Raw genomic sequence first — 16,496 nt, 5'->3', positions numbered from 1 at the left:
TACCGTTCCCTTTTAATTCTGTATTGCACATTATTTTTTCTTTCAAACAGTTGTCTCACTGGAAGTTAGACATAGTTTTTCCTTTTGGAGAAAGAAACCCCAAAGATGTCTTTTCAAGCTCCCGGTTCACTGTTTCCCAGATATTTTGAATTAGGGACTGCTGCCAAGATTCACATTTTTCCACAGATCACCGCACACCCTGGTGTTCTCAGCAGAAAGCCATCCTGGCAACCCAGACATGGGGATGGAACCTGGAGAGGTTCTTCTTGCCCTCACTGCAATCCCTCAGCTGGCATGGGAACCAGTGCTTGACCCTCTCACATTGTACAGGTCTGATAAGTTCTGGCAGATTTTAAAAGCTGTTCTAAAAACCCAACACATCCCCGATGCCTCAGGAGAGCTGTAACTATTTAGTATCACGTTCTGATTTTCCTGAATCTCCCAGAGTTTCACCTCCCAGCACAGAGTAACCCCAGCAGTGGGTAGTGGGACATGCACCAGGATCTTGCCCTCTATACAAAAAAATGGATCACCAGGCAAAAAAAAAAAAAAAAAGCCACATTTTCTCCAGGCTGCAGGGTCATGGCTCATCACATTAGACATGTGTCAGTCATCCTCAGAATTAACCCACCATGTCCCACAGGCAAACATAAACACACACATACACCCTCCAGAAAACCCCTCACAAGCATTGCTAATGCAGCCCTGTGGCTTTACCTGTTTGGCCTGCTGGCTCTTTTCCCCTGGAAAAATACTTTCACCCACAGGGAGTATTTTTGCAGAAGTAATTTTCTCTGCCTCATTTTTTGCAACTCCCTGAAGCTGTGTGAACAGTCAGAAGTCCACATAGAGACAAAGCCAAGGTTGTGGAGGAAACCTGGCTCCCTCTCAGGCTTGGGTGCCATGCCACATTCACCTTGATACCACAGCTGATGCAACACTGTGCTTGGACCAGAGGCAACTCCATCACCAGCAGAGCTGGTTGCAGCCTGTCCTGGCTCCTCCTGGAGCAGCACTTTCCTTCATAGAATCATAAAATAGTTTTGATTGGAAGGGACCTTAGAGATCATCCAGTTCCAAACCGCCTGGACACCTCCCATGAGATTAGGCTGGTCAAAGCCTCATCCAACCTGGCCTTGAACACTCCCAGGGATGGGGCAGCCACAACTTCCCTGGGCAGCCTTTGCTGATGTCTCACCACCTTCACACTGAAGAATTTTTTCCTAATGTCTAAGCTAAGCCTACCCTCTTCCAGCTTAAACCATTACCCCTTGGCCTATCACTCCATGCCCTTATAAAATGTCACTCCCCAGCTTTCCTTCCAGATACTGGAAGGCCTCTATAAAGTTTCCTCTGAGTCTTCTCTTGTCCAGGCTGAACAACCCCAACCTCCCAACCTGTCCCCACAGGAGAGGTGGCTCCAGCCCTCTGGTGATCTTCATGGCCCTTCTCTGGACTGCTCTATATTCTTCCTGTGTTGGGGACTTCAGAACTGGACACAGCCCTTGGAGCAAACAACACCACAGGAGGAACAGCAAATGCTGGCAGTACTAACTTGCCATCTCTCAGCTCTCCAGAATGATCCTTCTCCCTCAGAAGCCAGGAGACAGAGGAAGGAAGATTCCATTTTCCCCAGAAAGCACTCCAGGTCTCAAAGGAGCCCTGAGAGAAACAAAACTGTCAGGATATGAAGTGCAGAAGCTGGAATCAGGAAGGGTCAGCAATGCCCTCTGACTGAGCTGAACCAAGAGCCCAAGTCAGCTTAAGAATGGCCCAAACCCTTTGTGGATGAGAAGTTTCCACAAGGGTAATTTACACTTTTTTCCAGTGGGTTCCACTAAGGGAGGAGGACTCAGTATTCAAATCTGATTTTTTCAGTCTTCAGATTCCCTGCCCCTGGGCAATCCTACACTTTGCAGTGTAGACCCCGCTTCATTTTACATTCCTAAAGGGTCATTTTATAAATGTTCACAGAAATGTTCGGTCCTCTGAGCATACCTCTGAGGTACTGAGCCTCCCTGCCAGAAGCAGGCATGGAAAGGCCACACTGTGATACCCCACAAGCTCAGGTCATGCTCCTACAACAATTTAACTCATCACATTATTTTCCAGGCTGGCTTCCTGCCTAGGTTAGCTCCCCAAAACACCCAATAGCAAGGTCAGAAGAGCTCTCATGCTGGCACACAGGAGTAGCAAGGTTGGAAGCAGAACAGTACAAGGACAGGATGATGGTGGTGTCAACTTCAGTTATCTTCAGCTGCCATGAGATTGCACCTGATAAGCATTTATTGCCAGGGTCAGGGTGGCTGTGGTTGGGCAGAAGAAGGGGGGGTCCTATTTGTGCTACTAATGACCCAACTAAGCAGGACAGAAATCAAGTGCTTGACCTTTCCCAACATCATGTGAAGCAAATGCTCCATATGACATGGCTCCAGCATTATCTACCAGGCACAGGTGCATGCCTGCAATTAGAAATGACCAGCATTTCATACATAACAGCACCTTTCAACCCAACTCAGCCCACCCAAAACCACTTGGAGGCTCAGTTACCATCTTCTTCCTGCCCATCCTCCCCGGCACCTTGCCAGCTCAGAAGCACCAAATAATTCCCAGTGAAGTCACGCAGCTATTACTTGGAAATTAAATTGGAAACCACAACATCACTCTGCATGCTGGTAGATCTTAAAATGGGTGCTTGATTTGTTCTGAGACTTCTCACCCCCATGCCTAAATCAACTTCCCCAGAGAACAATGCTGCTGGTTTGTGTCCACAACAGATTTATTCCCCTCTTCCAGCAGCTCGCCTGTACCTTCAAGGGGAAGGAGCTGCTTGAAAAGAATGGTTCCTTCTGGTTTCTGGGAATAAAAGGCTGCCCTCCATAATCAGGGTATTGTTCTCCCTAAATGGACCCAGACTCTGTAAACACACTCCTCTGTGCAGGGCTGGGAGGGCGACCGCCAGCGTGTGTACACACACGGACATGCCGGGAATGTGTCGTGCTCTCAAAACCAGTAAATTATGTTAATTCATTTCCTCTGCCTAAACAGTGGTAATAAACTACAGGAAAGGAGGAGGAAAAAAGGTAAACAAGAGTCAATTGCAAAAAGGTGAGGGGGAGAGGTAACCAAATAACTCCACCAAATGTCTCCTTTGGGGAACAACATTCCCGCTACAGCTCAGATGGGTTTCGTGCAGCCTTCCCTCTGTCCTGCTGGAGGTATGAGACTGTAACAATTCCTTGGCTGGTTTTTTTTTTTTTTTTTTTCTCTTTTTAATAAGGATTCAGCCTGTTTTCACGAGTTCAGTCTTGGAAAGTGAGAAATGAGCCCCCACCAGTGCCCTGATCCACATCAAGTACATCCCCAGGGGCTTTACTCTGCACGTGATGCGAGTGCTCTGGTGACTGAAGCCAATAGGAATAGTTAGAGCCTATTTGTAGTTTTCTAACAGGAAAATAATTTCACTAAGCAAACTACCACACTTGGACTCAAAACCCCGATTAGCACAGTTTGAAAACAGGGCAGCACACTGTTCTGGGAATTAACTTGCTTGACCCCTCGTCTATAATGGCACTCAAATAATCTGTGAGTCAGACAAAGTTGAAAAACTCTTGGAAGACCACACTGAAAGAATTTACTGGATTTATTGGATTTTCAAAGATTAAAGAAAAAATAAGCCTCCAACTTCACTTAGCTAGTCTGTGGTCTTCAGAAAGACAAGATTTTTCTCCCAGCACTGTCTAGAAGAGAAACGCTGCCTACACTGAGCAGTATTTTTTGGGTCTCTTTTTTCTTCACTGGAAACTCTCAATAAATGGTAATAAATATTATAAATATACAGATCTATAGCTGTGGCTACTTTTGAGTAGCACCTTGCTGTTTTCTTCCTTGGGTTCAGCAGTAAAACATGGGGAAAAGGAGCAGAATCCCATTCCTGTGAATCTACAATCCTCTTCCCACCAGGATTACTCACAAGAAGAAGACCCCTGAATTGAACTTCAGGTTCAATATTCTGAGGCTACTTTATCAGTTGCAAAGGACCAGCCTGGTGTTTCCAATGAAACTCCACAGGATTAATCCTGTGTTTAGCACTGCCACAAAATACTGTTTGAAATGCTCCGAATCCTCTGGCCCATCCCTGTTGGAGCAAGCAGGGAATGAAGAAAATGCCTTAATGATACAAGCAGATAAAAGCTGGTCTGGGTAAACCACTGAACCATCCCCACCTGATGGTTTCTCCAGCCCCTGAGCAAACTGCTCCACCACTTCTTTGTATCCCAGAAATGATAGATGTGTGCTGAGAGCAGTGGCAAACAAACATTTTCAGGTAACAACAAGCAATTAGAACTCAACTTCCCAAAGCCAGTTCCCCTACACATGCAAATATCTCCCTAATTGTTTTATGATTCCTTGTCAATCAAACCTGTCAAGGAAAAGTAAACACTTGTCCCACCTATGATTGAGAGCTCCACTCTCATTAGCCTCTAATGAAATCAACCCCAGCAAAACTGCATTTCTGATTGGTTGGGAATACCAGGAGGAGGAAAGATACTCATCAGCTCTGATCTGTTAATCTAGTTTTATATTAACTATTGCAAATCATGACAAACCCTCCCATGGCTTGGTGCCACAGAACAGCACTGAGACACAACCCTGTCTTACAGGGCCCCAATTTCTGCTCTCTGCTAGGATTAGAACTCTAAATCCTCCTCACAGCTACTCAGCCACAACTCAGTGAACCTAAAGGGACTATTACCTTTGTAATGCAGAGCAATATCTGACCCTGAATGTTAAAATATGAAATAACTTCTCAGAGCACAGAGCTTGATCTCCATACATTAGTAGAGCTGGCAATTTGCCTCCTAGTTTCCCACTTTAAACTGCCCAAAATACATTAAAATTACTTGCCTGGCTAAAGAGACCCTGGGATTGCCACCAAAATGTCATGTTAAATTGCAGAACTCATGAAAGATTTTGATCCACCCAGAAGGTGAGCAAGATGGCTCACAGCATCCTCTCTCAGAAGGGTATCCACACTCTGAAGGAGTTTTGGCCACCAGTTCTACATTCACTGGCCTTGCCAAACAAGGATTCTTCCTTCCCCAGAGAGCCTCCAGATTGCCCTGTTATTCATTAACTCTTCCATCCTTGACATGGAGTTCATACACCTGCAACTCATCTGCCACTTGTCATTGCTCAACCAGAGTTACCAGACCTGGTTAGGTGAGAACAACCACTGAGAAAAACAGCTTCCTCAGTTACTCCAACTCACACAAATCTATTACTCAAGAAGAAAAAGAAGGAAAAGGAACCAGTTCACAGTGCTACAGCATCTGCAGCAGCCCAGCTCCTCTAGTTGGGCTTGTTCAGCTTTGGGGGGGCTGCTGTGGCTGTGTAACTGTCTTTTCTTCCTCCTTTGGAGTTTATTTGGCTTCACACCATCCACTTCTGTCTTGAAAAAAAAATAAAAATGAAGATTTAAATCCCTACAAGGCAGTAGTAAAATACTAGGTACCACAATGAACCCCCCCCTTTTACAACAGAATGTTTCTACTTCAAGTCACACATTGGTCAAAAGCCAATTAAGCATCACACCTAATGAGGTGGGGGCACCTGGAAGGACACAGGTGAAATAGGAAACAAATCCCAGATTTGGGAAGGCTGCATAGCAACACCCTCTTTGGATGCCCACTTGAGAAACTCTCCCAAGGTTTGGCTGCACCAGACCTCCAGAACATGAATCCAGCTTCCATTTTCTCTTGGAGTTTTGCTAAGACTTCTATTTCCCTTCATGTCCTCCTCCAGCTCTTTTCTTTTCCCAGATACCTTGGTTCTGTGCAGAACTAACAAGCCCACAATTGCCATAAAGAGTCTGCACAACTCCAGTCCCAAACTTTCACAGTCATCCTACTACAGAACACTGAGAGCAAACCCACCAATGCAAATATGAATTTTAAAAACAGCCTATTGCACAAATTCAGTCTGCATTTGCCTCCTGGTCCTGTTTTTTTTATCTAACATCCATAAACACTGACAGCTCCTAAAATACCCACCAAAGTCAATACCACCCAAGTGGCATCCAGGGTAGGACACCTCGTGCATTACTCAGTTCTCAATCACTTGACAGGACACCCAGGATTGTGTAAATCTTTAACAAAATAAGTTCACCAGACATAAGGATAAATGAGTTTGGTTCCTATCAAGCTAGAATCCACTCCCAGAGAGGTTGAGAATAGAGGTGCAGGAGCCCTGAGAAACTTCAACCTCCTCTGAGGAGCCTCTGTTCCCAATTTACATTTTCTTCCCTCCGTGAAGCTCAAAATTAAGTTTGAACACTTAATGGAAGAAGTAGCCTGGAGTTATTGGCTGAATTTCTTCCTGAAAATTGGAGCAGTTGGGATGAAATAAAAACTTTAGGTTATTCACAGCTCTGCTGGATACTGTGTTTCTACTGCAATACAATGGGGAGACTGTGTACTCAGGGCAACCAACCAAGCTCCATGCAGCCCATGTTTATTTGACTCTGAAGGGGAAAAAAAAATTAAAACTCAGAGATGTGACTGGATTATGCAGCAAACACCACGTATTAACTTGTTAAACAGCACTCTGGCCAGTCCTCAGCCCCTCCACACCTAGAAACACCTCCCAGGGAATGGCACCCTTTATGTGGGGACAAACCCCTCAGCAGAAATCCAAAGCTAAAGCAATGCATTTCCAAGTTGCTTTTAGGCCTGGCAGAGCCACAGCTTGCAGCAGGCAGAAGGATGTGTTTCTGGAATAAAATAAAAATAAAAATTAAGCCCAAACTATGTGGTTCAGCAGGCACATGGCAGGATCCAAAATACCACCCTTAGCCCACATCTCTTCTGCTGCCATCCAGGAGGGATCCATCCAGAGCTGGAGATCACAAACCTAAGTCATCCTTCAGGGATGGAGCCAGAGCCCCTGGGAGTGAGTAGGAGTCACAGCACCAAAACTCACCCTGAATCAGGTCCTGACCTGTTAGAACTTGCATGGGCTGCATCTGCACATCCCCTGTGACATTGGGGCAGCAGGATCAGATTACTCAAGCTTACTTTGGGAATTATTTTTCTTTCACCTTAGAACCATGGCTGCTACAAAAGAGCACCTGACTTGCAGCAGACAGTGGTCATTGCAATTTCTACACTTACACTGGCTCTACTTTAAAAAAAAAAATCTTACATGACCAAATACCCACTTTGGTGCAAAAGATTGGGACAAGTCAGCAAAGCTAAATACTTATGGAAGCATCACTATTAGAGAAATCTTCAAGTCAAGAGATTACAGAGAACAAGAGATGGAAAAGAAATCCAAGTTAAATGTTCAAAACAAAATCAAATGTATTTCAACTTGAGCGGCTCACCAGAAAAAAAAGAAAAAGGTCAGATGAAAGACAAACACCTTGAAGCAAGACACAGATGAGCAGGTTAATGAAAGAAAAAAAAGAAAGGAGCATTTCCACTGACTCTTGTAATGCTTGGAACACATTTGCACAGACCCTTTGAGCAGTGTTATTTGACAAGCTGCTGCAGAAAAAAGTCAGAGCTTCACATCTCAGGAAAATCAGAAAGCTGCACTGGTCCTGCTCTCACTGAAGGTATGGCTAAAGGTTGTTTGTTTTGGGTTTTTTTTAATCCAAACTAGCCACAAGAGGATCTCTGCATTATTATTTTACCCTTTTGGAGTATTCTGCACCCAGCTCTACCCATGGAGGGACAGCACTCAAAAAAGAATTATCAGATGGGTCAGGAAAAGATTACCTCTATCAACCAATTTGTGCCAGATGAAAAACTTCATCTTTAGTCAATAAATTAGTACCAGTGGTCCCAAACCTTGAAAAGCACTTTTCTCTTCCCTAACAAGTGTCACTTCTGCTTGCCTTTTTTTTTTTTTTTTTTTTTTTTTTTTTTAATGACATTATTTTCCAGAGAGAACCTTTTTCCTGTAATTTCTCAAGCACCACCTCAGAGCCCATTAAAGTTTCTTCTGTTGCTAAAAGTCCAGCTTTGGAGTCCAGCCTTTTCTGTGTACAAGTTCATTGCAGGAAAGATGTATTCTAATTTGCTGTTTGCATCGTTTAATGAAGGTGAAAGACACATATGGACTTGGAAAGCAAAGTATAAAAATTTTAAGGAAAATCTAAGTGTATCTGAGCAATTTGATGAGTAATTTTTTTAATATTCCTAATAAAAAAATAAAAAAAAAATTCAACCCTCATTTTCCAGTACGACACACAGCACATTTTATGTTTAAATTCAGCCACAAAACAGCCAACAGCCTCAGAAGGAGAAGGAACTGGGGTTTTAAGAAAAATAACCAGGATTTTCTTAGATCATCTTGTCAAATGTAGGTACGAGTGACACTGACAGATTATTCATGAGCAATTTCCCCAAAAGCACAATCCAAAAAATGCCCCAAACTTAACAAGAAAGAGTGCAGTGACTTACATAGAATCTGAATCAGGCTGTTAGATCAGAACATGCTTCTCCTTCACAAGTGAGAAATTACATGATTATTGTATCTGGTAACAACCCTTCATTACGAGTAAAGGAATGAAACAGAAGCCAACAACCATCTCTCTTTTGTTATCATTATTTATATTTTCCACACTTACTATATTTTTCCACTTTTCTAAACCCCAAAGTTGCAGCATGGTAACTATGTTTCTCCTAAGAAAGAAAAAAAGCCTCCTAACGCCCTATTTCCTTTTCTATGGTATTTAGAAAAACCAAAATGGCACGTGACATTATTTCTGCATGAAACCATTAAATTTTGAGGTGGCCCCAGCAGCCAATTCCCTGTAAAGCAGGCATCAACCAGGTTTCCAAGCCAAGTGTCATGCAGGGAAGTGCCAGAGCAGAAAGCAATTAAGGTCCCGTTCCTCCCCTCCCTACGCAAGGCACCGAAAATGAAATCAACATCCAAACTAATTAGTTTCCAGCAGAATATCAGCTTACTTGCTAACAGGAGGGTTGTTACTGCTCTTACCAAAAACTTCTAAACATACCATAAGGAAATCTTGATTAAGCCACGGGACCAAGCCAAGCACATCCCAATGTTACCATATACGGTCACCAAGGCGAATACGATGGCAACTTGACAGATTGGGAACAAATCTTGCCTTGTGTGTCACTGAGATAACATAGGCAGGAAAATATCAGATTGTATTACCTGTATCCAACTGGAGGTGTGGAGTGGTAGGAGCTACATTGCTGTAGGGCATAACCATTAAAGGTTAGTGACCCAAGATGGCATTTGTCCCCACAGGGGATGGCCAGAGCAGGACATTCAGGACTTTTATGCCCAGTATATGGCTGCTCAGAGAGACCAGGAATGGAGTGACACAAAGGAGAAGCCACCAGAGCTGTGCTATTATCCCAGGTTCAGGGCTAGTGCCATCAGAAGCAGCTGGCCACCAGGCTGAAGCTGCCATCCTACACCTTGGCTGTCAGCTGGAAAGCATGGTGACTCTTATAAAACCACATCACACAGGTTTTCTTGTCAAAGAGTGGATTTTGTGCAATCAGAAGTTCTTGTCTTCACCCACAAGGGAAAGAAGGGGCTTGGATATTTACCAAAATAGCTCCCGAAGAAAAACAGGCTCCCTCCAGGAGATCTTTAGCCCAGAATAAGATTTGTTACTGGGAGAGTTACTCCAGATAAAGTTTTCTGAAAGGGTTATTTCTGTTCATTTACAGATGTAGACAAGCCCTTAGCCAAAGTCTTTACATTTTGTCCCCAAAAGCATTGGTTCAAACTTAGGCAGAGCTACCTCATCCCTCCAGACACAGCGAGTTCTGCACCTAAGCCTCTAAAATCAGACCTGTTCTCTGCTTTGTGTGGAAACTTTAAATGTATTGACTGTTTCTTAAAAGTTTATCTTGGTTTCCTAAGATAGCCCCTCTTTTGCAGTACTTTGTACACTGGCGATGTGACACGTTGGGTCACAAGAAGGGACAGAGCCAGTAGGCACAGATCTGAACCTGGAAAAATGCCCCTGTTTGCTGGGAGAAATTAAAAAGTGGCTGCACTAGCCCAATCAGCCACTCCTTCAGGGGCCTTCACCTTAAAAGGCATCACCTAAATAAAGATGCAAGATTAATACAACGTAATATTTAATGTAAGATTGCAGCTGAGCACTCAACTGTCAGGAAATATCAAAGCTGGAGCGCGTGGGCAACTTAACTCTGCCCCCTTGTGCAAATGCACCATGGCACAGCCCTTCCCCAAACACGGGCATGAAACCAGCCAGCTCCAAATTAACATCCTGATTCCAGCATAAACTGCTTTTGCCTAATATTGAGTAGAAGAGAAGGATCAGCCCTTTCCCAGAGAGCCTCCTGAGCCACCTTCCTCACTTGATTGCAAGCCAGGGAGCACCTATTTAACTTCTGACACCTCAGATTAGGAGGCATTGGCACACTTTGGGCCACACACGTCTAATTTGCAATCAGGATACAGATCCTAAACACTGTTTAGCCAAAACAAAGAGCCCTTCTTTTTCCAGAGGAAAACCTTACAACCTCAGGCTGAGAAGTGGCCAAAGGACTGTCTATAAAACCCGAGTGACTGAAACAGGTAACATTTATCCACCTCCAGCAGCAGAACCCACCGGGCCATACATTAGGAAAAAATCCACAGGCATGTTAACTACTGGACATATTTTTCCAGGAATCTGAAATTAGCCCAGTGTAAACATTTCATATTTAAGGGTAACTGACAGCACAAAATAAGGCTCCAGTGTGCTCACTTCTGCTTGCTTACAAGTTTGATACTTCATCTCTGTCCTCTGCTATTGGGAATACCCTCAGCCTCAGGAGGTACAAAGCAGGATGTAAATGCTATGGTTTTGACTGGGGTTTTTTGGGAGGTTTTGTGAGGTTTTTTCTTTTTTGGTTTTTTTGGTTTTTGTTTTTTTCTTTTTAACAATAATGACAACTTTTTTTCCTTCACTTTCCCTCTCCTGATATCTACACATAGATGAATGTAATTTTTCCTGGGTTTTGCCCTGTTTTTTAAACTCTATTTCTACAACATTTTAAATAACCAGGACCATCTCTCCATCCCATTGCAGGATGGATTTTTCCTGCTCTGATTAGAGTCCAAATAACCTAATTGCCAACATGATCCCATCCAAGTTATATTAAAGACACCCTTCCATAGGAAAAACAATGATGTCCTGAAATTACCCACCGTTAATTTTCTGCCAGTTCTTCACACGACAAGAGCTCACAGCACTTTGTTTGCCAGGGGCAATAAAAAAGTACAAGCAAGACAAGTGCAAACCAAATTTAAACAGGGTCAGCCAGTAAAGCCGCCGATACTTGGCTCATAACAGAGACAAAAATCTTTTTGTCTTCTCCTGCCCACTTCAGATCTTTTCCGGAACTCCACCAACTTCTCAGGTCCATTGCACTAATATACATCCATGAGGTCATGTTAATGCACACACTGCTGCCCACTGCCTACAACTTAAACTGAGTCTCCATTGTAAACCTTGCCTGGAATCAAGACTTGCAGGACTTAAAGCCTATATACAGTTTTCTTTTTCACTCAGCTTCCAGCTGAATCACTTTATAGTGCTTTTGCCTCCATAAAATATTTGCCTGGGAGCCAAGGCCAAAAAATAAAAAAGCAACACATTAACCACTAACCAAACCTTGGGTTTTTAGAGTAACACTCCCCCTCTACTTTCCCACCCTCACTCCTAAGGCTGGTTTTTGGCAACGTACTGCCCAAGCGAAGGGCAAGTTTAAGCCTTTTAGTTCACCACTCCACGGCACTGGGCGATTTAAAGGGCTTTCAGCAATTCATACAACTCTGATACTGTTGGGAATTGCAGCTGGAGCAATCTGCATCCTAAAGCCATACCCCCATTCTCCTGGAACAATGCATCCCTTCCTTTGTGAACAGAGCTGAGAGCATGGTTTCTCATTCAGGCTTTCCAGGGACAGCATCCACCAAGGTACGACACAGGCAAGAGCAGAGGAAAAACCACCACTCCTTTCACCCTGATCCCAGAGCTTTGCTTTAAGCACTTCCCCATAAAGAAACTTCACTTTTTTTTTTCCACCCCCTTGTCACTCCCAGGTCAATGTATTTCAATTTGCCTCTGGTAGGGTAACCTGTTTATTGAAATCTGATCAACCACTGGAGCCCCAGCATTAAAATACGCTCTCGCTGTTGGGAACTGTCATTTGTCTGTCACCGAGGAAGTTAATGGATGTGTTTGTTTAGTTTGCTGGTGGGAATATACAGGGCAGGGGCTGGAGGGATTACAGGAGGGGGAAGAGGTATTCCTGATCCACAGAGGAATGCGGTTGCTTTTCTTTAAAATTGTCTGTGGATTTTTACACGCGCGTGACAAAAGCCCCTGGAAGTTCACCTGCACCTACCCGGAGCGTCCGCGCTCCATCCAAACCGATGACCCCCAAACACACAGGTGGGCACGAGCCTGCACCCCTGCCCAGAAAAGCACGGGGGACAAGTCCACACTGACAACTCCCCGATGGAAGGAAGGTTCTCTGAGGGCACCGGGGGTGTTTGCAGAGTAGGAACCCAGGGGAGCAGGGGGAAGGGTGCGAGTAGCAGAGCGCTTGCAGCACGCGCCGTTTCCTTACCTCTTGCCGAGTCTGAAAATGCAATTATCCCTGCGAAAAGGAGAGCGAGCTGCAATTCCATTTTGAAAACTAGATCCCTCCGTATCCTACAGGCTACCACTCTCTCGGACCTGGAGGCAGGAAAAAGGAAAGCCAAGTTGATTATGGGGACAAAAAAAAAACAAAAACAAACCTCAAGCAACTTAATTCAAACAACTTCGCAAAGCTTTAAAACCTAATGCAGAGGCGTAAGAGCAGAAACAGCAAATAAAAAAGCAACGTACTTGTAACTCATTCCTTGGCCCTCAGCAAGTAAAACTTTGCTCTCCTCTCTGCATTAGCCTGATATAAATCAAGAACCCACCGAGGCCAGTAAGCTCCTCTAAGTTTACAGTTAATGCATAATTCTTTGGTATCCTGTACAGAACCAGTCTGGAAGGCAAACAAAACTCTAGCAAGTGGCCATAAAACAAGATTTCAGGTTAACAATTTGCGGAGGAACTTGGGGAAGGGGGAGGAGGAATGTTACCTCTCCCATCAGCAGCCCAGAAAACTTTGTGTTGCTGCTTCAGTGCCCCTCAGACAGGCTCCGCTCTGGGTCCGCGCCTTCCTCTGCTCCACAACTTGGCTGAGCAGCAGTGACTTTCCCTTTCCTCCCCCCCGCACACACACACACACACACACACACACACACACCCCCCAAAGCCCCACTTGTTCCCGTGTGTTCCAGAGGTGCGTCCCAAAGCAAAACCGCACTTAATTATCCAGATTCTTGAAGATGCCTTCGCTGTGATCCGCAAACGCGGGGTAGATCAGGTTTACATTAATTACACCCTGTTCTCCTCCTAAAACTCTCACTCTCTAAACACCGTCTGAATTCCTCACCCTTGTAAACTCCCCGGTTTAAACACTCCGTGCCCCCAGGACACACAACAACTCGTGTACACCATCCAGCAAAGCAAACACGGACGCTTTTGCCATTAGTTTCCCAACTCGCAGGGGGAGCCGCTCCTCAGGGAGGGCTCCGGGGGCGGGGGGCGGTCGGCGGGGGCTCCCCCGGGGCAGGACCCGGGGCCCGGCGCGGCTCAGCCCCGCGGCGGACGGGAACGGGATATTCCCAGCCAGGCATCGGGGTCGGGAAAGGGAGGCGGGGAGCGGGGAAGGGGCGGGAGGACGGACGACGAGGACACCCGGCGCGATGCCACCTGGTGCTGCCCCCCGCTTCGCGGCTACCCCGCCGGTTCCCAGCTGTGCCTTCGTGTCTCCCCGACCCAGCGTTGACCCAGACGGGGGTGTCCCGGCTTGGGGGGGGAGGGGGAGGGAGCTGAGGAGGGTGTTGGTGGTGTGGGGGGGGACTTACCTTGACTGCTGCCGGGGCTCTAGCACCGTGCGCTGCCGCCCATCCCCGCCGCTCGCCGCCTCATGCCCTCCACGGCTCCCGGCGGGGGGCTCCGCCGCCGGCCTCTACCTCATCACCCTCCCGGGGGCGGGTGGGGGCTGCTTTAGGGGGTGCCGCCCCCACGGAGCGGTTCTTCCCCTTCACCACCGTTTTTTTTTTTTAAGAAGTTCCCCCTTCTCAGCAGAGGCGGGGTTTTTTTTGTTTTTTTTTTCTACTAGGGACCTAAAGGCGAGGAGCTAAGGAGTAAGGGGGAACCTTGTCAATTATTTTTCCTGCTTTCCGGGTCGGGCTGAGCGTGTGTGTGCGGGGAGGGACAGCGGGGACCTGACAGATCCGCCGGGGCTAAGCAGCCGCGGGATGCCCAGTGATGCCGTCCCGCGGCTCTCCCAGCCGGAATCCCGTTTAAGGAGCGAGGGGAGGAGGGGAAAGGGGCTGGGGAAGGGGAGGGGTAGGGGAGGGAGGGGGGGGCTAGGGGCGAAAAGGGGAGGGGGGGGGGGGAGGGAGAGCCGGGGCGAGAGAAACAAGCGATAAAGCAACTTTCCCTGCAGGGCTTTGTGGTTGTGGGGGCAGAGCCGCCGAGGAGGGCGGTGCGGTACCGCCCCGCTCCAAACTTCGCACCAATCCCCGGGAGCCCCCGCCCCCTCCGTCCCGCTCCCCTCCGCCGCTCCCCTTAACCCTTTACGGGGGTGGCCGAGACGGGCAGCGGCGGCTCACCGAGCTATGGGTGAGCCTGGAAGACTCCGAGACCCTCCCCAACCCCTCTGCACCCACCCCCACCACCGAGTGTTCTAGAGACCGCCCTGTGCCCTGCATCCCCCGGGATGCAGGGGTGCCAACTCTGTGCCCCGGAGCATCCCCCCCCCAGGTACCCCCCGGAGCCCACGGAGCCCCTGGAAGCCCCGCGACGGGGGAGACCTTCATCCCCCCAGTCCCCCCATGCACCCCATAACCGGTCCCTGCCAAACCAGCGCTGCCCCGGCTGGGGAAACCCCCCACGGAGGGAGAGATTGGGGTCCCTACAGAGATTGAGGTCCCTACAGAAGGGAGGGTACACGGGAGGCATTGGGCTGGGTGAGAGCTCACCCTGGTTATGCCTTTTCCATTTCTCGTCCGGGACGCAAATCGTGCCAGAAAGAGAGTGAACTAAACTAAACCAACTGGAAAATAGTCTGTTCCTTAGATTAACTGTTACAATTATTTATTATTTGCTTTTGAATAGAACTAGGCTGATGCATCCACTCTAACAGCAAATTACTCTCTGCACAGGATTAAAAAAAAATCAACCTGGCAGAATTCAGCAAACAGACTAAACAAATTATAAGAAGAAGGAAAAAAAAAGCTGCCTCAATAGCTATACTTTGATTTCTGGAGAGAAAAGACCTTGTTACTGTTGATGTTATTGTTTATTATATTTCTTATTTGACATGTTCCGGCATGAAGGACTCCTTGAAAATGAAGCTGTCTCAATATTAATTCAATGTGACAGGCACCAGGAGAATCTCTAAACCCAAGCCAAAAAGCAGTCTGAACATCCATCTTATCTGTTTTGTTATGATTATGAAATCACACCCTCTATTATGGTGATGATCATTATTACTAAATGTTTTTACTCAACGGTTCCTGACAGCCTTAAATCTTGATATACAAAATCAATGTGAAAAACATTCAAGACTAAACATATAAACCTCCTGAACCAGCAACAAACAGAGTGGCTGACAACGCTGTTTTTAGATTTTACATATTTATATCATCATTTTTATTATTAAAGTTCATTCATCTGAGAAATCCCAGATGGACTTCTCCTCATATCAGGCAATAACTTCAGCCTCATTGACTTCAAAGACAGTGTTGACTGAGGCAAACCTTCAGGACTTGACCTACATGGTCATATTAATGCCATGGATTCTGATTAAATCACTCAAACTTGCCCCAGAATGAGAGCTTAAGCACGTTACATCTCCAGGGAGGATGTGTAAAACATCTCTTTGTAAAGCTTCCTAGCCATTTCACTAAAAGGAGTCAAGGTCTTTGTCCCAAGGAAACCACCATCTAATATCCAGCCCCAAAACTATTTACAAGACCTTCTGATCCCACGCAGACTGAAGTCTGAAGCAGCCTCAGTCCTGGCTGTGGGACACATTCCCATCATGGGCAGGTTTCCCACCAGCTTAGGGGGACCCAACCAAAGAGCTCCTACTCCAAGGTTTAGTTACCAACTGCACTGGGTGAACTCTGTGTGGGCCTGAATCAGTTCCAGCCTAGAAGAAAGGAGCCTGCACTGAGCAGCCAGCTCAGGTTGTACACAGCAGATAAAAATCGTCTGACGGAACCACTCCTTCAGTCCTCAATTTCTTACTGAAAAATCCCATGTTTGCCTTTGTAAAGGCTCCAACATCTCCCGGGCTGAGGGATTTCCTCCTCTCAATACACCTATAAAGCAGCAAAATGCCTCCTGCAGCCCTTCACTGCTGGGGAGT

The 16,496-nt window shown here is 46.3% G+C and overlaps 1 protein-coding gene across 7 annotated transcripts in view; it reads right to left on the bottom strand.

Annotated features, from left to right (window-relative positions):
- The window catches only part of FGFRL1 (fibroblast growth factor receptor like 1), a 175,231-nt gene extending 160,793 nt beyond the window's left edge, over positions 1-14,438 (bottom strand). For 2 of the 7 annotated variants that reach the window (XM_071753237.1, XM_071753238.1), the window contains exons 1-2: positions 13,506-13,748; positions 12,642-12,751 (exon numbers count right to left, since the gene is read on the bottom strand). In XM_071753237.1, the coding sequence (XP_071609338.1) occupies positions 12,642-12,751; positions 13,506-13,570 (175 nt within the window). In that variant the 5' untranslated portion in view covers positions 13,571-13,748. Of the gene's footprint in view, positions 1-12,641; positions 12,752-12,904; positions 12,931-13,149; positions 13,749-13,980 lie in introns of those variants that run through there. The other 5 variants (XM_071753240.1, XM_071753244.1, XM_071753241.1 and 2 more) reach the window with 5 other exon arrangements.
- Between the last annotated feature and the right edge of the window lie 2,058 nt (positions 14,439-16,496).

This window comes from Heliangelus exortis, chromosome 10 (assembly GCF_036169615.1).
Source record: "Heliangelus exortis chromosome 10, bHelExo1.hap1, whole genome shotgun sequence".
Taxonomy (NCBI): domain Eukaryota; kingdom Metazoa; phylum Chordata; class Aves; order Apodiformes; family Trochilidae; genus Heliangelus; species Heliangelus exortis.
This window is presented reverse-complemented; position numbering and strand designations above follow the sequence as displayed.